At 55.2% G+C, this 19,902-nt stretch overlaps 1 protein-coding gene across 1 annotated transcript; it reads right to left on the minus strand.

The window, feature by feature from the left end:
• Positions 1-7,553: 7,553 nt before the first annotated feature.
• Positions 7,554-13,267, minus strand: COMMD7 (COMM domain containing 7). Its single transcript, XM_085079093.1, has 9 exons — positions 13,121-13,267; positions 11,765-11,818; positions 11,576-11,678; positions 9,963-10,019; positions 9,844-9,881; positions 9,195-9,285; positions 9,022-9,071; positions 8,481-8,529; positions 7,554-7,948 (listed from the first exon to the last, which is right to left on the minus strand). The coding sequence occupies exons 1-9, from the start codon at positions 13,202-13,204 to the stop codon at positions 7,872-7,874; spliced, it is 603 nt and encodes a 200-aa protein (XP_084935219.1). The 5' UTR covers positions 13,205-13,267; the 3' UTR covers positions 7,554-7,871.
• Positions 13,268-19,902: the final 6,635 nt, after the last annotated feature.

The following is a 19,902-nucleotide window of genomic DNA, read 5'->3' on the forward strand; positions in this document are numbered from 1 at the left end:
GAGCTGTGCCCTAGCCCTGGGGAGGCCCCGGGGAGGCTGTTTGTAGAACGCCGGCTCCAAGGGCAGGCTTTGCTCTAGGCAGGTCTGGGGGAGCCGCGCAGGATCAGCAGCAATAAAAGCTCCATGAGCCCTTTGTGCTGCACCATGTCTGGGCAGCGCTGCCTGTCACACAGCAGCAAAGCCCCTGTTTGGGGCGTTTGTGTCCTCAGTCCATGGGGGTCCTGCTGGGAGAAGAACACAGGTCAAAGCCAAACCAGCTGCAATAGAGGAAGCGTTGATGGGAGACCGTGAGGGGGTGTGGGGACTGCGGACAAGTGGCCCAAGGCAGGAGGTTGTTAGGCAGGTTGGAAACCAGGGCACGTCATGGCAGGGAACAGCCTTGGGAGGGGATGAGGCAGGAGCTGGAGCAGACAGTGAGCTTGGAGACCACAGTGAGTGAGCTGCGGTTATTCACAGCGCCATTATTACAGCCACCCATTTCCAACACCCTCGGCAAGGCGGGAGCACAATGTGCTCCAAGGAAATGTGATTGTGGGTCCTGCCCCTTGGCCCGGTGCTCGCTGCACTGTGCAGATGGAGCTGGCAGCGCCTCGGCTCCGCTGCCTGGAGGGAGAGCGAGATGGCGGAGGGGAGGCAGGTCTCGTCCTCGCGGGCACAGGCAGAGCTCTGCGGGAGGGGGACAGAGCTGGTGCCATGGGGGACGGAGATAGTGACAGGGAGAGGAGAGGCGGGGCAGCTGCAGTGGCCACTCTCCCTAATGATCCCTGCCCTAGCCAGGCGTGCTTTCTCCTCCTTCCTGGAGTGGAAGGACTGATGGGCGCGTCACCTGCATGGGATGGATGTGTCACCTGCCAGCTGCTATGGTCGGCAGTGCTGTGCTTGCATATCTCTGTCCCACAACCGTCCAGGCTGGCCTGGCTTTCCCCTCCGGTCTCTCTGCTCCTGGCTCAGAGGTTGGTTTCTAGGCAGAGCCTTAAAAACCACATGCATACAAGTACTAAAAAAAGCATAATTTTATTCAATAACTGCATTGTGTGCTTAGAATTCGCTATATGTGAGATGGAGCAAGTAGAAAAACTGGTGGAAAGGTGGGTGCTCCCCCCTCCTTCACCTGCTTCGGCAGCTCTCTGTGGAACTGCTCCACGCCCGCAGCCCGGGGAGGGGGGCTCTGGCTCTCCACCAAGTCCCACCCCACGCAGCCGGGCCAGCTCATGGGGCTCTGTCTGTGACCGTTCTCTGCACCCAGGGGAGCTCCAGAGGGTCCAGCATCCCGTGCTCCTGCTGCCTCCCTGGAACATAGCCCTGCTGAGGCCACCTGCAGTGGGACAGGCACCCGCCGGCATCCCCCGGTGTGTGCATGGAGGGGGGGCCAACATCGATATATGCACAAATACAGCTAATTCCTCAGCAGTGGAAGCTAAAAGTCCCAGACTGCCTGCCTGGGAGCAGGCACTGAGAGGTGGCCCGCAGTGAGGTGACGGGTCTCCCTGTTATTGTTATGATTATTTTTAATCTGCTCTTAACAAAGCCAACTCGACTGAAGAGCTGCCTGACCCAGCACAGCACAGGGTGTGGAGGGTGGGACGGGGGCTCACTCCAGTACCGGCCAAGCGTGACAGAACGGAACGGGAACATTTGGGTTCAGTGTTATTGCTTTTGAATAAATCCGGAGGCTCCTGCCCCCAACACGGAGCTGAACCAGCGTGGGGGCTCTGCTGGGGGCGTGGGAGCCGATGCTCGGGACTGGAGCTGCTGCAGGGGCAGTCCAGGCGGGGCTGGGGTGGGATGGCCCGGCCGGGCAGTATCTGGGGGTGACGCTCGGCTTTGGGGTAAGGGAGCAAAAGTGTGGCTCCGGGGCTCCTGGCTGGGAAAGAGCTTGTGGGAACTGCGGGGGAGATGGTGTGGCTGGCGGCGGGAGGCGGGGGGTCGAGGTCGGGGGGCTGCCTGCCGGGTGCGGGGAGGTAGGGTTGGTGGGGCCAGGAGGCGGATTGGAGCTGAGGAAGGGATGAGGGAGAGGAATGCGTCGAGGAAAGGGGACGGGGGAGGGAGGGATGCCTGGGGATTGAGGATGCAGGGAGATATCCTGGAGGAGGGCGGGCAGGATGCCCCGGGGAGAGAGGGCGGGGGACGGGAGCGGTGGATGCGGGGAGCGAAGCGCGGAGACTGGAGGGCGCAGGGCGGGGTATCCGGAGGGTGCGAGATGGGTGGGTGCGGGGAGCGGTGGGGGTGTCCGGAGGGTGGAACGGGGTGGGTGCGGGGAGCGATGGGGGTGTCCGGAGGGTGGAACGGGGTGGGTGCGGGGAGCGATGGGGGTGTCCGGAGGGTGGAACGGGGTGGGTGCGGGGAGCGATGGGGGTGTCCGGAGGGTGGAACGGGGTGGGTGCGGGGAGCGATGGGGGTGTCCGGAGGGTGGAACGGGGTGGGTGCGGGGAGCGGTGGGGAGGGGGCGCGGGGGGAGCGGAGCCCTGCGCGGTGCTCTGGCGCCCTCTGCTGCCCGTCAGCGCGCACCGCAGCGGGGGCGGGGCGGGGGGGCACCGCCCGGCAGTGCCGTGAGTTTGTCGGGTCTCAGCAGCGGGGGTGGAAAAGGAGGGGCCCTGCCTGGGGTCTCCCACCCCAATCGCCACCCCGCGGGGCTGCTGAGCCGGGCCAACAGGGATGTGTGCGTTGGTGGTCCCTGGGGAGCGCTGCCAGCACCCACCAGTGTCCCAGCCAGCCGTGCAGATGGGGGGCGGTGGGGTGAGGGTGCAGGGACAGTCCCCAGCCCCGCGGGACGGTGGGTCGGGCCACCCCGGTGCTGGCGTGAAGCCGAGTCCCAGCAAGGGAAGAGCCCTTGACCTTGCTCGCAGCCTTCACATTTTCCCGCAGGAGTGTGAGCTGTGCTGTGTCCCTGAGGACAGCAATGGCCTCGGCCACCCAACGCCTCCTGCCTGCAGCCTGGCTGCATCGCGTTCCTTATCCACATCCCAGCTGTCGATGTGAAACAAAGCTGAGGGATGGGGACACGACGGGGACATGCACCGTCCTTTCTGTGCTGCTGCCTTGGGCAGTAGGTGCAAAGTGTGGCCTCAGGGCTTGGTGCTGCTCTCACGGACATGGGGCTGCTCCAAGAGCGATGCTGTGGTGCGAGGGCTGGCATGAGAATGGCACGGGGATCCTCACCTGCTGTTTCACAGCCGATCATCACCACTGGGACTCGTTAAGAGCTCGTTTCCAGGCAAAGCTGCTCCCCAGCGCTGTGGGATGCGTCAGTGGCACAAGGGTTAACCCTGCTTTCCCTCCCTGTCGGTGCCTGGTCTGGGATAACCTCGTTAGCGGTGGCAGCGATGCCCCTGGGACAGAGCAGCCCTATAAACTGGAGCTGAGTGCTGGGAAATGGGCTGAGCTGCCTCAGCGGGGGGCTGGTGGGTGCTCCCCCCGCCAAGCACCCGCCCGTGGCTGCTCAGGGTGTTGTGGAGAGGAGAAGCTGGATCGGGCTCTTGGGGACAGGATGGGTTTGTCACCGCAGGGCCTGGCACTGTTTTTGAAGCTATGCCTGCAAGGGAATAAATGACATGAGCCCCGGATAGGACTCCCTGAAGGTGCTGGTGCTGAGAGGGGCTGGCCAAACCCTGATCCCACAGCCTGGGGGACTCCTCTTTGTCCTCCAAGACTTGGCCCTTCCTCCTCAGCCAGCTGCAGTGCAGATGCACACAGGGACCTTGTCTCCATCGCTGTGCCAACCACGCCACCCCCAGCCTCACATGGGGTCTGGGGATGCCCAGCCACCCCCTCCTACTCAGTTGTTCCTTGGATGGGTTGGGAGCACCACCCCCCTTCCCAGGGCTGGCACTGGCGTGGGTGCCTGGACATTGTTTCTGCCTGTGCTGTTGTGCCACAGGCCGGTTTCTGGTGGCCACCTCCCCTTGCTGTGGGAGAAGATGGGTTCCGTATGCTGGAGCATTCATTCCCTCTGCTGATCGACAGCCTGCGGTCTGGCTGAGCAACCCCAATTGTTCCCAGTATGTTTGGACAAAGAGCTGCCTAGAGAGATGGCAAGGCTTAGGAGCAGACGACATGCTAGGAATATTTCCACTGCCTTGGACACCACCAGCCTTTTCCCCCACCTCCAGCAAGAGTAGGAGGCAGCAGCTTGGTTTCCCAGGCAGGGTGGGATACCTTCCCCCTGTGCCAAGCAGAGTGGGTTCAGAATTCTGTCCCAAGGTAGGCTGAGGGCTTGTCCCTGGGAGTGTGTCCTCATCTGCAGCATGGTGCTGTGCTGAGTGCCACCCTCGCCTGTCTGCTCCCAGGGCATGTACCACAGGAGCCCTAGGGAGTCCCACCCAGCCCCTGCACATCCCTGTCCCCAAGCATTCACACGGCACAGCAGAGTGGTAGTGCTGTCCTGGGGCCCTCCAATGTGTTCAGGGCTGCTGTTCCCAGGCAGACAGAGCAATATGGGGAGCTGCAATTCACAGATGGGGTTTTTGCTGGGTGCTGCATCACCCAAAAACCTGGAGGAATTGGGAAAGAGGACAGCATGGGGTGAGGAGGGGCAGGATTGTCTTCAGCACTGGGCTGAGCTCCAGCTGCCTTGGGGCCCTTACCTGCCATTTCTGCTCCCTGGCTTGTCTCATCTGCCATGGCTCTCTCCCAGCTGTTGGACAACCTTGAGATTTGTCACCCTATTTTGCAAACAGGAAAGCTGGGACAGGGGTACAGCCCAAGCTGAAAGCCCTCAGCATGGAGGGGCTCCTGGCATGGTCTGTGGAAGCCAGGAAATCCCATGGGAGCTTTGTCAGTTCCCACACAACCTGCTCAAGGTCAGGCAGAGCCAGCAGTGAGGAATCCCAATTCCTTCCTTCCCTGCCAGCCCATGGGCTTGCAGGCATGTGCAGAGTCCACATCTGCTCTTCTCCCTCTTGAGCAGAGGCTTTTGTTCTTGAGATTTGGAGGGCTCCTTCACACACGAAGGGAGAAGCATTGGCATTTCCAGTGGGGAGAAGATGCTTCATCTGAAAACATCCCAGTTCCCTTGGTCATTAGCATCTGACACGGCTGAGAATCACAACAGCACTGAATCCATGCTGGGAATTGACAGACCCCAGAGTGCAGCCCCTGTTCTCTGCAGCTCTGCTGTGGCTGCGGGAGCTAGCAGGGATGAGTGGGAGGATGCCTGAGAGCACAGGATCCCCATTGCAGCCTAGCTGCTGGGGCCACTCTGCCATCTCCTCCTCATTCAGGAGATACCACCTGGCAGCCCGGGGTGTGATAAGGTGGCCCCTGAGGCAGCAGAGAGTCCCCAGGGCTGCAAGAGGGGCTGCACGACCATCTGAGCATGCAGGGGGGTGACTGCGTGTGGCTTCAGCATGGCCGAGCAGCCTGTGCCCCGCTGCAGCCCGGAGAGCCCACGTGTCCCCAGGCAGCAGGGACAGGGATAGGGGGCTGTGGCACGGCCGCCCCAGAGGAAATGGGCCGGGAAAGGCCTCGGGGAGGCAAACGGCTGCAGGAGTACGGTTAGCTGCACCCCAGCCTGGTGAGAGGCCCCTGTTTCCCCCGCGCCCGCTGTCCCGCCGAGATTAGCTCTCGGCTGGCTGGGCTTGACGGGCAGGCGGAAGGGGCCGCGCACACGAGCACCGCCGAGCCGCCCGGAAACCCGGGCAAAACGGGCACCGCGGCTGCTCCTTCCCTGCCGCTGCAGCCCCGCTCAGCCCTCCCTGCGGCTGTGCCAGCTGTGCCCTCTGCCTGCCAGCTCCCGGCGCAGGGCTCTGGACATTGGCCATCCCCCCTGTGCCAGCGCGAAGCCGGGCCGTGCTGTGCAGGAGAGGCATGGCTGCCACGCCGCGTCCCAGAGTCCTTCTCGCTCCCGGCCGGCCCCACTGGGAGGGTGACCCGATTCCCTCACGGTTGGCGTCACCCCATGCCAGTGCGGCTGGAGCCAGCTCCCCTCTCCACCCCTTCCCCACGGGCTGCCAGCTCGGCTCAAGCACAGCCAAGCGCGTGGGATGAAAGGGCGCTGCCGGGTCCCCGGGAGCGCTGGTGGCAGCAGGAAGGTCACGCCGCGGCGCAAATGCCGCCGATCAGAGCTGCCCGTGGGGACCGCGGAGCAGCATGGAGGTGACCCCTGCACTCGGGGTCAGCGGGCTCGGCGTGCGTCAGCCCCGAGCGGCTTAATCCCAACCGGGCAGGGGGAGGAGCGCGGGGGGACGGCGGATTCCTGACCCACAACCCAGCCTGGCATCTTCTCCGCAGCGCCGTGGCCACCTCCCGACGCAACCGGATAGGGCCGAGTGGTGCCGCCCTGGCACTGGGAGGGTGAGGAGGAATAATGGGAACAGGCAGCAGAAAATGTAAAGGAAAAAAATTGCTTTTGTCTTGGGAAAGCAGCAGCCCTTTGGGCTGCTTCTTCCTCCCTGAAATAGCTTTTCCTGCCACCCAAAAGGAGAGAGAATATTCTATAGAACATTATTTCAGAGGTTTTTGAGGTTTTTTCTTCATTTTCACAGTAATCATGTGACAAAGCTTGAAATGCTTGTGACTGATCTGATATGTGGGAAAAGAAATAAATCCGTCCCTGGGTTTGCCAGCAGGATTCCCCATTTCCCAAATATATGGCTCAGCCTGTGCCCGCTCTCAATCTGTTCCCAGTCATTCCTGCAGCACCACAGGAAATGCAATGCAGGGACACTCAGTGCTGGGTTTGCTGCAGCTGGAAACCCACGGGTGAAGCTGTGAGTTGCAGGGAGCTTTGCGACACTTTTCTCACAGAAATGCTCTGTTTGGAACAGATTTAACTTGAAGCAGCTGCTGGTGCAGAGAGCCCCACCGAATGCCATGGACAGTGAACCCCTTCAGGTGGAGACTGGAAACAGAGTCTCTTTCTGGGATATTCCCTGGCAATGTGGTTTGTTCCCTTCACTGGAGCTGCCAAGTGTGCCAGGGGCACGGAGGTGCCTTGGGACATACCCTGGAAGAGGAGCTTCCTTCATCCCTGTGCTGTGGGAGAGGCTTCAGCCAGCTCAGGCTGCTGGACAACTCAACAGCCTGGACAGGAGGAACTCTGGTGACTGTAACATCACCCACTGCCCCGGGTTGGCTCAGAGCACCCCTCTGCTTCCTGATGAAGAGCTCATCCTCGCTCTCAGACAACTGAAGAGTTGAGCTAATGGCACTTCATGGGGTTTGGACATATGTCCACCGGGAAACGGGCTGGGTCTGACTGTGCCATGTCACAGAAGCTGCAGCTTAAAGAGCAGCACATCCAAATGAGATTTATCTAGTCACCCCCCGAGATGTCCTCCCCCTGTGCACAGAGGCAGCTGTTTGGTTGTTTAAGATTTAAAATCATCTACCACTGAGAGACTTTTCCATAATGAGGCACAACTGGGAAGAAGCTAATCAACACGTTTCTTAATACACGTGAAGGGAGAGGCTTGAAGGGAGCACTACGTGATTCCCCAGGTTAGACACTCTCCTTGCTTTCCTTGTCCTCTCTGCTTAATTCTTCCAAGTTTCAAAATTATTCTTTTGCTAATGTTTCTCTTTTTCTCACAACATCATATTCTGATACAAAGGGAGCAGGATGGGAATGCATTTATTTCTTTGCTATTTTAGTACAGGTATCCACATTACTTCTGACCACAGTTTCTCATAATAGTACAGTAAAAAAAAAAGAGATGAGTGGACTTGTAGGTGCTTTGAAAAAGCTGAAACTTAGCCCAAGTTTCAGGTTCTGAAGGATTGATAGGTCCTGCTGGGCCATGACACCACTGCTCACTGCACAGCTTGTCTTCTCTTATTAGGGTGTGAAGAGTCAGCTGGGAAAGAGCAGATCTGCAGGCCTGTGAGGAGGAATTAAACATCCCGGACAGATGTCGGCTCAGGTCTGTGCAGTTTCAGCTGAAGCTTTCCAGGCTGGTTTTGACCCGTTCCATTTCATGCAGAAAACTGTAGAACTGGGGTAAAGTTAACTCTGCAGAAAAAATAAAAGAGCCATCAAGTCTTAGATTTCAGGCTACACTTCCAACATTGGCAAAGCTGTTCTGGTGCTACCATGGAGCAATTCATGTTCACCTAAGCTGGGCAGGATTAGCCACCATGACTCCCAGCAGCTGGTTCCTTATGCTAGCCAGGCTGCCAGGGGGACCTGGGCTGGGATCTCCCCTGGGATGAGATCTCCCAACAGCACTCCGTGACTGGGAATCATTTCCTTTCCTCCTCTGCTGTGCTGCTCTGCACTGCTCTGTGGCAGATCTGTCTTTACTGAGGCACAGATGTGAAGATGCCCAAAAGTCAGTGTTCCTAAACAGTTCCAGAGTGCCTGTGGCAGGGAGAGACTCTGGCAGGAGCAGCCACAGTGATGGAAAGGCTGGGATAGGAGTAGTCACAGCAATGCTTTTGCAGTGACCCCCCCAGTTCTGCCCCAGATTCCCCCAGCTCCAGCACCCTGAGCCCCAAACTGCAGCTTTCCCATCCTTTCTTCTAGTCCAGAACTGTTAACTCACCGACATACACGTTTTCCAACTGGCTTCCTTTTTTAATCACCAGCTTCAGCTTGGGGAAAGGAAAAGTAGAGGTATTTTAGTTCAGAGACCTGTATCTGAGCACCAGGAGAGGACAGCAGAGCAGGAGTCCACTGTGAGTTTCAGACTGCTGCACAGCACACACATCTTTGACAGGCTTTTCAAGAAGTGTCACTGTTGGAACAGATTCCCTGGACATTGGGAGTATCTCTGGAAGTCCTTGATCCCACTTCCCCTCCCTCCCCAAGATGGTTGACCTTTGCTAAACTGAGCTTTTTGAACAGCTTTTCAGAGTGTGACACATTTCTGTGATATCTCATGTCATCAGAGGAGAAACAAACAGCAGCGTGTCTGCTCTCTGCTGGCAGCAGCACTTGGGGACTGAAGATGCAGTCACAGAGCCCATTCCTATGACACCCAGCTTCCCTCTCCTTCCCCTCACAGCCAGTGCTTCCCACATGCCTGGCTGGAGCTTGTTCCTCAACTGCACTACAAGCTGAACTCTGTGATGTGGGAGATTTACCTGTAAGAAGATACTTCCCACTTTTTCCAGCTCACTGCTCCCAGCAGTCACTGTGAGTCAGAAAGAAGAGGAGGCAGATAATCTGTTAGTTAAGCAGTGAAATAAAATGCTATTTAGCTAAGAGCTGCTGCTGGGTTTCCCAACCCCACCAGTTTATGTTGTAGCTCTATTACCTCCAAACTTCCACTCCATATCTATCAGCTGGTTAATCATCAGTGTCTGACCCACAGCCAGGCGTGTTAGGGTGGGGGAATTCACCTTCCACTACAAGAGCAACAAACATCAGCAATTAATTCAGAGAGGCCTCTGTTTGTACCTGAAACTTCAACAAGAGTCAAAATAAAGGCAGAGGATGGCAGAAGCCCAGAGTAAGGAGAGAACTAATGTGGTCAGAGAGCTTTCAGAGGTGTTTAAGTCCTGCTAGGATTTCCATCTGCCCTGTCACTTCTGTAAATGAAACTCACTGGTTTTGTTTTAGTACTGGCTCAGTGTAACAATATCTGTGCAAAAAGCCATGTGTTCATGTAACTGCATGACCTCGGGGCTCAAAGCATGGGAAGCACAAAAACATCACATGAAAGCCACACAGCAGTGCAGGAACTGTGACACTGATGGGGGAGAGGCCCTGGCAAACCAGAGATATCATCAGACAAACTGCTCCTTATTAGTTCTCTGAGGATCTTCAGTTCAAAATCCCAAGCTGGTTTTGAAGAAAATACCCGAAGCGCTGACACAACTCAGGAGCACAGCGGGGTTTTATGGGTTCCCACTCACAGACCTGACATTTTGTTAGCTTAGAAACAAGAAAAAATATATGAATACCTGTTCTGCAAAATAACTGGCTTTCTCTTCACTGAGGCCTGTGGGGGGAAACCATATAAGATTACTATATGTGATAAATATTAATTATCTTTTATTTCGTGGAAAGTCATGTGACCTACCTAGAGCAATAAAATCTGCTCTGACTTGTTCAGAAGACAAATTCCTCTTCAGGGCACCTGAATGAATACCACAAAGAAGGAAAAAAAAAATCACTTTTTACTGAGTCAAACCAATCTTTACTGAGTCAAATACAGGCGGGGACGGGACCGGGCGATGGAAAGCCTCTGTTTCTGAGCTGTGTTTTGAAGCAAACCACAGCTCCTCAGAGATCGGAAACCCAGTCGTGCCTGCCGGTATCTCTGCAGATGCCCGGTGCTTTAAAAGTCCGGGCTCTGGGAGTGCTTGGGAGAAGGCGAGATCCCATTGCAGGTATCCATGGGAACAGCGGCAGCGGTTATGTTTTGAAGCTGCTGCTTTCTCTCCTGTAGCCGCTTTGCTTGTTAAAGGAGAACTGTTAAGGCTGGCGGGCTGCTAATTTGACCTACCTGCTGTGTTTGGGATGATGGGTGTGAACGTGTGCATATAACACTTTCCCCCGCTGCGCCTTCCCCCTTTGTTCTGGGGCCCAGGCAGCACAGGGACCTTTACAAGGATTCTGCTCTCTGAAGCCAAGAGCAGGAATCTCATAAATTCAAGGAGACTGCCAGCCCCACGTGGCTTTCCGGCTGTGTAGCACAGAGACAAAGTTATCTGCTGTGATCTGTTCTGATATCGTCCGCGGCACCCCAGAGTTAAGGAAAAGTTTCAAAGGGATTGAAGCCAGAGAGCACACACACGGGAACGACAAGATGAGGGCACCAAGGCCTGAGTCAGGATGGGAGAAAACGCAAATTCCGCATTAAATTCCCACAAGGCAGTTGCAGGAAAGAAAATTATTGCTACTCTTGGATAGGAGAAGTGGCTTGAAGTAGTAGAACAAGTTTAGAACAAATTCAGAAAACAGTTGTGCTCGGCATCAGGGCTGTGAAGGAAGCTATGGGGAAACCGGGCTGAAGGGTAATAGCACAGGACTATTAATAATAAGAAGGATCAATGGGATGAATGTGCTGTGGAGTGTTTGATGCATTACCATGTCAAACGGCAGCCACAACATCACAGTAATCCTATAAAGTGCCGGAGTCTGGGGTATTCCAATGGAATCCCCCCGAACCTCTTCCTCACTGTTTATGAATGAGAAAGAGCTGGAGACATTAAGTGTTTCTCTAGAACAAGACTGCAAGGTCAGATGTCTCCTTCACATGGCCTAGAACTGTACCGGTCCCCAGCCCACTCCAAACGGGTGTGCACTGACTTATCTGTCTCCAACAGCGCTTGTCCTTGGAGGAATTACAGTACTGGGTCACTTGGGTGGAAGTTCCTGCAGAGACTCGGTGCCAACACGAGGCTGCCCTGGTCTGGCAAAAGGGATTTACAGGTACTGCTTAAACCAAGCACTGTCACGGTGTTGTGCTGCATTTAATGCAGAGATATTTGAAGGAGTTTACTTAAGCCTGTGAAATGTGCATGCAGGCAGGGTATAAAGAATACAAAGAATCACCAAACAGGGAACTTTTGATTCTTAAGTGCTAAGCTCTGTATTAGCTACCATTAACACTTATTGTGCAAACCAAGCCCTGCAGGAATGCCTGGGACAGTTTGGCCTCAGGGCAGCATATGCAAATACATCACTTACCGTTGGGTACTAGAAGAATACTTTTGACAATGTTTTTCAGGGGGCCCAAGCTGATTTTATTCATGGTGGCAAAGTCTGAGAGTTGAGTCAGAAACCTTTCTACCTGCTCAAGACAAAAGAGCAGTGACACAATCTTTTCTCTGTTTCCGACCAGAGCTGCACTCACACATCTCTCTAGTTCTGCCTTACCTCTTTGGGCTCTGTCAAAAAGCGGAAAAGCACTTCAGTCAGCGCTGAGAATTGCTGTGAAGAAACAGGACAGTGTAAGAGTCGGGCATCAGCACATCACCACCCCACTAGCACCCCAATTAGGTGGTGATGTACCCCCCTGATCTGCCTCCAGCACATTGATCCCAGAGCTGGACCTCCTGTGCTGGTGCCCTGTCCTCAGCACTATGTGAGGCCTGTGGATGGGATTTGCTCAGGATGCTTTTCAGAACCTCCCAAGGGATCTGTGCAGCTGGTAGCTGGCACTGCACAGGGCTTTCGTGACTTGTGGCTAGTCGGAAGCTGCTGTTCTGTCTTGTGCAATCCAAAAACTGCGAGTGGTAAAAGTTGTGAACATCCAGTCTCATGTTTCACAAATCCCATAGGGTAACCAGGCTAACTTGGGAAAGGAAGAGAACTGGTTAAGGGTCTAGTTGCTGCTTTCAGCATTTTGGGTGTGCAGCTGGCAGGCAGGGATGGATGGATGGATGGATGGATGGATGGATGGATGGAGAGACTGCCTGAGTGGCAGAGCTCTACCAGCACCCTCCTCTGCTGGCACCAGCGCTGTGACCTTCTGGGTATGGCCAAAAGTGGTATGGGCTGCTTTGTGGCTGCACTGGCTCATCCTGCCCTGCCCTCGTCCTCGTGCAACAGAGATGTCACCAGGCTGTTACTGGGCTGATGTCCTCAGTCCTGGCAAGCTGGGCTGGAAAAGCCTCATCGTTTCCACTAACTTCAGCCCAAGCTGCACACCCGGTGTGCCGATGACCTGGTGGCAGATGCAACCAATGGCCAGGACCATCAGCTCGAGGCAGGAAGTGCAGGGTGGGAATCTGGGGTGGGAATCACAACTCCAACGCTGTGTGGTCCCACCAGAAACCCCAAGGCTTGACAGGACCCCATGGCCCACCGGGCACTATCTGAGCCCTCCACCAAGAACTCTGCCTGTACACCTGCCCATGGCAGGCGGGTGGCACTGGATGGGGTTTAAAGTCCTTTCCAGCCCAAACCTTCCGGGGATTCCATGATTCTATAAACATCACTGAAACACGCCCGCCGTGCGCGGGGCTCGGCCGTGCATCGGGACTGCACCACCGGCACGGGGCCACGCTGCCGGCCCTGCCCCGGGCACCGGGAACAGCAGGGACCCGGTGGGATCAGCACCCCCGGGGCTGCTCCGGGGCTGCTCTGCCGGCCGCCTTCAGCTCCCGGTGCGGCCCGTCCCGCCCGGCCGCCGCCGCCCCGGAGCCGCCGCCCCGCGCCTTCCGTGTCCGGGCCTGCCCCGCCGCCAGCCCGCCCGTCCCTGTCCCTGTCCCTGTCCCCGTCCCGGCGCACCTGGGCGCTGAGCTGGTTGAGGTTGTGCATGTCGCCGCTCACGGCCTCCGGCACCGGGTCGCGAGTGAAGTTGAGCAGCCCCATGGCTGCGGCGGCTCCGCCCGCCCGGCCTCAGCCTCAGCCTCAGCCTCAGCCCCAGCCCCAGCCTGAGCATTGGCGGCAGCACTTTCCGCACCGCCGCGGCCGAACCGGGCTGGCCCAGGGAGCACTCGGTGGTGGCCCAGGGAGCACTCGGTGGTGGCTCAGGGAGCTCCGGGGGCTGACCCGGCGGTGGCGCCGTGGCCCTCACAGCCCGAGCGCTCGCAGCGGGGCCGGGGATCGGCGGGGCTGGGGGTCCCGGGATGGAGAGCTGGCTGGCAGCCTAGTGCTGTAAGATTTTTTACTGTACAAAAACCTAAAAAAAAAAAGTTTAAAAATGTGTTTATAAGTGAATATTGGGGGTTTTGATTTTTTTCTTTTTTTTTTTTTTTTTTTTATTTTTCTCCCCTGAAAATTCCACCTGGGAACCAAAACTTTGGTGCCCTTTTCCCTCTCCCACTGCTGCTGCCAGCACTGCTCGCTGTACGACTCAGGGTGATGGGTGGTCCAGGGACAAGCAGCCCACATCCCAGGACTGGGCTCTGTGAAATGGACAGCTGTTGGGCAAGGAAGCAACAGCCCTGACATGAGCCAGCCCAGGGACAGAAAGTGCCCAGATATCCATGAGGTCAGGGTTCCATAGGGTGATTTTAGCTCGATTCTTGTCATAATCCATGTGCAGAAGGTCTCCTTGACTCAAAGATGTGTTGTTGGAAGGCACAGGAATTGCCTTCTCACGCCCTGTTACACAATCTCGTTTCTGTTTGGTCTTGGGAGGAAGGTCTTGGCCCAAGAGTATTGAAACTGGATTTATTCCCGCAGAGGACGATGGAACTGATCCCATCCTGAAAGACTCCCTTGCCCTAAATTGCTGCTTCACAGCTTCCCTTGAGCAGGAGCAGGAGCTCTCCAGGATTCCACTATCCGTGTGAATGTGTCTGATCCATTTTATCAGGGAAGGTGTTCCATGTCTGTCGGGCCAGAGGACAGTGTGTGTAAAAGCCTTTGTGGAAGGTAAAACCGTGGCGGCCCACAAAGCTTCTGGTTTATTACCACCACTTGTAATTGCAAATGAGAATATAGGAAATTTTATAGTGCTTTCATTGTGAGACTATCCCAGCGGTAGTTTATAAGCAAGGAGATAAGCAGCTAAGTACCATTAATGATGGGGAGTTAAGAGATATTTACTGGTGGTCTGGCTGGAAATAGCATCCAACTTCCTTTTCTTTCCTTTCTACCTCCCAGACCAGCTGGGAAAGTTTCTGTTCCACAGACCCAAGGTGGGATTGTGCACCTTGATTTTTGGGGTGAAAAAATTGCATGTGGAGGTTCTTGCAGGATTTGACCCTAAATATTTACTACACCTTTAAACAAGGTGGATATTTTTCATATTGAAGCTTTGTATCTATTTCTGTGGTGAACCGTCCAAGTCAGCATGTTTAATCCATGGGAAATCCTTGCATCTAAAAATGAGTTGATCGGAACTAAAACTCCTTCAGGGAGATGGATGCAGGAGGTCGTACCGGACACCAGAGTGTGTGGAACAAAGAATTTCTCTCTGGCTTTAAAATGCTGCATACAACCTTATGCAATTTTTCCTACGTGTAAATTAGTCATTGCAGTTAATTATCGCATATTTTCACAACCACCAGAATTTTTTCCCCTGTGCTGTGTGGCCAAAAACCTGAAACCAGGAAAGAGGCAGCTTTCTGCCTGGTTTGCAGCCAGGGTCAGCCGCACAGGAGCAGTGTGTGACGGATCTTTCCTTGCCTGTGTCTTCCCAGGGTGATGCGTTAGGAGCTAATTAAGAACAGTCTGGGTGCACTCGTGTGTGCGTGTGTGAGCACGCCGGAGGTACGGCAGGACGGTGACGCCAACGCTGGTAAACAATTTCTCAGGCAGCAAACCAAATTCTTGAGGAAAATTGAGTGATGGCATCCGAGAAGAAGAGTCTCGGCTGAGGTACGTGATCACAACATCCTGTTCAAACAATCACCAGGAAATTCGGTGGTCCTTCCTCCTGGGATATGAGCTGATGGAGGTGTGGCATGCGAGTGCCATGGCTATGGCACAGGCGGCTCTGCCCTGCCAAAATTTATTCAGTTCTCAGATCAAGAAGGATTTACTCGAATGAAAGAGAAGGTTGCAGGGTGATGGCCATAGTTATGGGGTGCCTGGAGGGGGATGGTGCCCAGCATCCTGGGCAGAGCCCCAGGGCTGCCGTAGGGGTGCAGGCAGCCATCAGCCCATGGGTGCTCCTGCCAGGCCATTCTCATGCAGAAGTGTCGCTGATGGACTCATCAGAGCTGAGGACAGGCCAAGGGCATCAGTTTGGAGTTGCAGGTATGCGCCCTTGTTCACCTTAAATACCAAAGTAAAAGCAGCAGCAAAAAAGCACTGGAGACACATACGTGCACACAGGAAAAGAGTCTGAAAATGGTGCTCTTCAAACTGAGCAGAGGATTCATGTGCCCTATTTGAGATGCATTTTTCAGCTTCATTTCACATGTCAAACTTGAAAAGCTTCCTCGGTACTTGGAGTGTGTTACCCGGGAAAGGGTCCTTATTATATATTCCCAAGGGATCAAATCCTGGAGTGTCCTCATCCTGTTCTCAGATGCCATTATCCATGCCAAGCTCTCCCAGCCCTTTGCAGTTGCTCCCAGGTCATCCTTGCAGCTGAAGTGGGGAACATTGCCTGAACTTGCAAGCCTGAGAAAGGCCTGGAAAAGGTAAGAGTGTGTGAAGAAGCCAAGGGGGCTTTCAGCTGGCTGATCTGAGCCCACCTGCGCTCTGGGTGTTCTGCCCATCTGCAGTGTCTGCTCTGGGCTGGAAGCACTCAGAGAACACCTCTGGACAGACCTCTGGTCTGAGGGATGCTGTGACTTTGCTGTGGCAGTCTGAGGGATGCTGGGATTCCTCCAGGCTGCCCAGCTGAAACTTCGGAGGAGTTAGTTCTGTTCCCCTCGATAAATGAGATATTTGAGATCAGGATTTCAGTTTCTCCTGCAGTTCAATGCCCCTTGCTCTCCCCCATCACACTCCTCATCATGTCCCAGGCAGGCACTGCTGCAGGAGTAACTGGCTGCCAGCCTTGCGTGCAAAGGTGGAGCAGGGCTGGGAGCTCCACTGCTGGGCTCTGGCACTCTCCTGACTTGCAATCACAGGCAAAACTCTCCCTCCCTCTGCCAGCTCCTCTGCTCCTGAGCAGGGACCATAATCCCTGACCCAGTCAGGCAGGAGCAGCTCTGGACCTGGCATGGAGGGAGGGGGCTCTGCTGGCAGCCACCCCCTGGGAGCAGCGTTCTTCTCGATAAAAGTATATGAGCTTAGGAGAGTGGTTTGGGGAGGCCTCGTCACTTCAGATTAGGCTGTAGCAGGCGTATCCTGTTTTCTAGGAAAAAGAGGATTTTGTGGCCAGCTTTGTTAGAGAGGCATTGAAGATTTTTCTTTGTGTGCCTTGGCGTTTGAAGTTTGCAGGCGGGTAGCTGCAGACTTTCTAGATGTTCTGGTTACACGGATGACACTTATTTTTACCCTTATTTTTATTAGAGGTTTGTATCATGTGGGCCTGGCCAGCCCACAGGAAGGGCTAGAAACTTCTTGTAGGAGGGATAACATTTCCTATCTCTGTGTAAACAGCAATTCCCCCCAGATGGGAAAAGCCAGCCCAGCTGTAAGGCAGGCTGGGGCTGTATTCCCACATGTGGCAGCAGGATGAGGCTCTCCCACAGCAAGAACAGACCTTGCTTCCAGCAGCCAGAGCCCTGCTGAATGACAGAGCTCTCCCTGGACTCAGGAGAGGTGCCAGGGTAGGAGACCTGCTCTGAGGAGCCATGGTGAGGAGTGACTGGTAGCTGGGAGCTGTGATGGAGCAGCACTGGTGGAGTTGGTGAAGAGGTAGGTGGTCAGCACAGGGCTGTGGTGAGGGCTCAGACCATGAAGATACTCATGGAAGAGGAGGAGACATCCAGTGGGACATGCTCTGATGGGACCTTGCAGTGAAGAAGGCTGAGCAGTGAAAATGATATTACTGTGGGCTGGGAAAGAGCCACTGAGCTGTGTGTACGTGGACATGGGAACCCCAAAGCCTGAACACAGCAGGAGCATCGCTGCTGACTTCAGTGAAAGGAGAAGTTCCTCCTGCTCCCAGCCCCAGCTTGCAACTGTCCAAGGTGATTTAATGGTGCTGGTGCTCCTCCCTACCTGCAAGAAGACTAAACAAGCACTCATCTGTTACTGGGACGTGGGAATCTGGGACCCACAGGATCTGGAGATGACAAGGTTACACTGCTGACAGCTATAGGTAATGACACATATTTGCTCAATTGTTTTATTTGTGGAAGATCTCCAGGAATGCTGCTGTGACATACGGAGTAGGTCCCACCTCAAACCCTTGGGTGCAAAGCAAGAGATGGGAGGTGGTGGCAGCCAGAGCAGAGCTCTGGGCAGGGAGTGGCATTGTTTTACCTGGCCAGGGTGACAAAGGAGAATTTTAGGAAGAAGTTTGAAGTGGGAGAACTGGGTGGACAGAGAGGAGCTGGGCCTGGTGCCATACTCCAGGAGCACTTCAGAGAAGGCACTGGCTGAGCAGTCTTCAGTGAAGAGGAGGCTTTAGGGCTGGCAGTGGGTAGTTACGTATGGAAGAGCTGGCATGGTTGCCGGGAAGCATGTGAAAAATGAGGAGTCACTTCCAATGTGAATGGATGTTGCCAGTCCTGACTGTGTGATAGTGACAGGGAATGGCTATTTCAGCTGGTCAGTCACTGCTAAATTCATTCACTCTGTGAATTTCACATGCCAGCCAAAGGAGCGCAGCCAGATGGGGGAATGGTTCTTGCTGGAATGACTTTCTGCAGAAGCTGGGCAGCCCAGCCCTGCTGCTGATGGGAATTCCTCCATGATGGGGAAAGATCTGTCCATGGCATGGCGTGCAGAAAATATGTTACCTATGTCCAGTGAGAGACCCCCCACTTCTCCCTCCCTGCTCACATGAGCCCTGGCCATGCTGCCTGCTCCTTGCAGTTTCTCCAGCTATGGAGTGGAGGAGCTTTGCCCACTCAGCCATGTCCCATCACTGGTCTATGCTGGAAAGCCACAGGGCTGGTGGGAAGCAGTGAGGGAGCTGCTTTGGTACTCTCCTGACAGAGGCTGCTGCTGCCAGCCCTGGCTGAACAGGAGCTGCTGAGAGCCTGGTGCAGGGTACCTGGAATGTCTGGGGGGAGCTGGGATATTAAACCCTCTGTAGAGGTACCTTTTTTCCTGTGAAATGATGTACACATTCTCTTGACTCTCAAGAAATAAACTCTAAGCATCTCTCTGTGGTGTGTGTAGCAGAGACAGGAAAAGTATCAGGCTTTGCCTCATCGTCTGCCAGAGCTGCTTTGTCTGGTACCAGACCTTTCCCACAAGCAGTTTGCACAGCCTTGCTCTCCTGAATTAAATGATAACTGAGGGGCAGAGAGGGAAAGAGGGCGTTTCGGCTGGCGGGAGATTGATGGCAGGTCAGCGAGGCCAACAGCAGCAGGAAGGTTTCTGTAGAAAGGGAGAAGAACTCGTGGATGCTGGAAGGGCTGATTCCACCCTCACAGTGCCCTGGAAACTCTCATGAGCACAGTTCTCAAAAGCATTTCCCTTTCCTAAATGTGGAAAAACAAAGGGGAGTAAAGTCTGTTTACTTGTTTAAATCTGCTCACCCGAGCTGCGAATTGGCTTTAGTTTTATGTGGTGCATGTTTGTTTGAATGGTGATGTCCAGTATCCCTAAGGGCTTATCCAGAGAGGATTTCTCAGCTCCTCTTGTTCACTTGCAGTGCATTTTTTGCATTTGCTGCCAAATTTTTCATGCTTGTGTTCTGCAGGGCTGGAGGAGTGGTTTTGGGTAACCTGCCGTACAGGCCTGGGGCTGGTCCTGCAGATTTCAGACACTTTGGCTAACTAAGTTTTCCTCCTGGCCTTGAAAGCTCATTTCTATCACACCAGGATAATCATATTGCTTTTCTTACTGTTACACACATTTCTGCTGAATCTAGAAGTAATAACAAGCGAGCAGGGAAGATTATATCCCACGTGGACTTCGGATGCTTTGTCTAGGGCAGGAGAGGCGCGGGCTGTGTCCCTGGCCCCGGCGCAGCCCTGCCAGTGTCTCGCCTCTGGACGGGAAAGGGAAAGAACAAACAAAAACTGAGTGTAAAACTTGTGAGGCTTTGTCTGCTCGCGCTGCGCTGCGCGGGGTTGTGCTGCATGGTGCTGTGTGGGGCATGGTGCCGCTGGAAACCGGTGGGCAGAGTGGCGACTCGGTGGGTGAAAGCTCTGCTCGGCCCCGGGGTGCCCCGGGAGTCTCCTCAGCCTCGGGGACTCAGCTGCGCAAGGCTCCGAGGGCCGAGTCCTTGAGAAATGATGAACCCTGGGGGATGCCGGACAGTGGGGGCGACACCGGGATGCCGGCGGGTACCAAGGCGTGGGGAGCCCCGGGAGGGTGTGAGACATCAGAGCAGTGTGGAACCCCCGGAGGGGGATGCTGAGCCCCGCAGAGGCGATGCAGGGCACCGGGGAGGGTATGCGGGGAACCGAGGCAAGGGGGCTGCGGGGCATTAGGCGGTGGTCCCGGGCGATGTGGGGCAGTGGATGAGACACACCGGGGCACCGGACGGTGCATAGTCTCGGTGGGGGAGGATGCGGCGCCCCGGGGGATGTGAGCCCTGA

This window comes from Lichenostomus cassidix, chromosome 20 (genome assembly GCF_008360975.1).
Source record: "Lichenostomus cassidix isolate B80296 chromosome 20, HeHo_3.0, whole genome shotgun sequence".
NCBI classification, from domain to species: Eukaryota; Metazoa; Chordata; class Aves; order Passeriformes; family Meliphagidae; genus Lichenostomus; species Lichenostomus cassidix.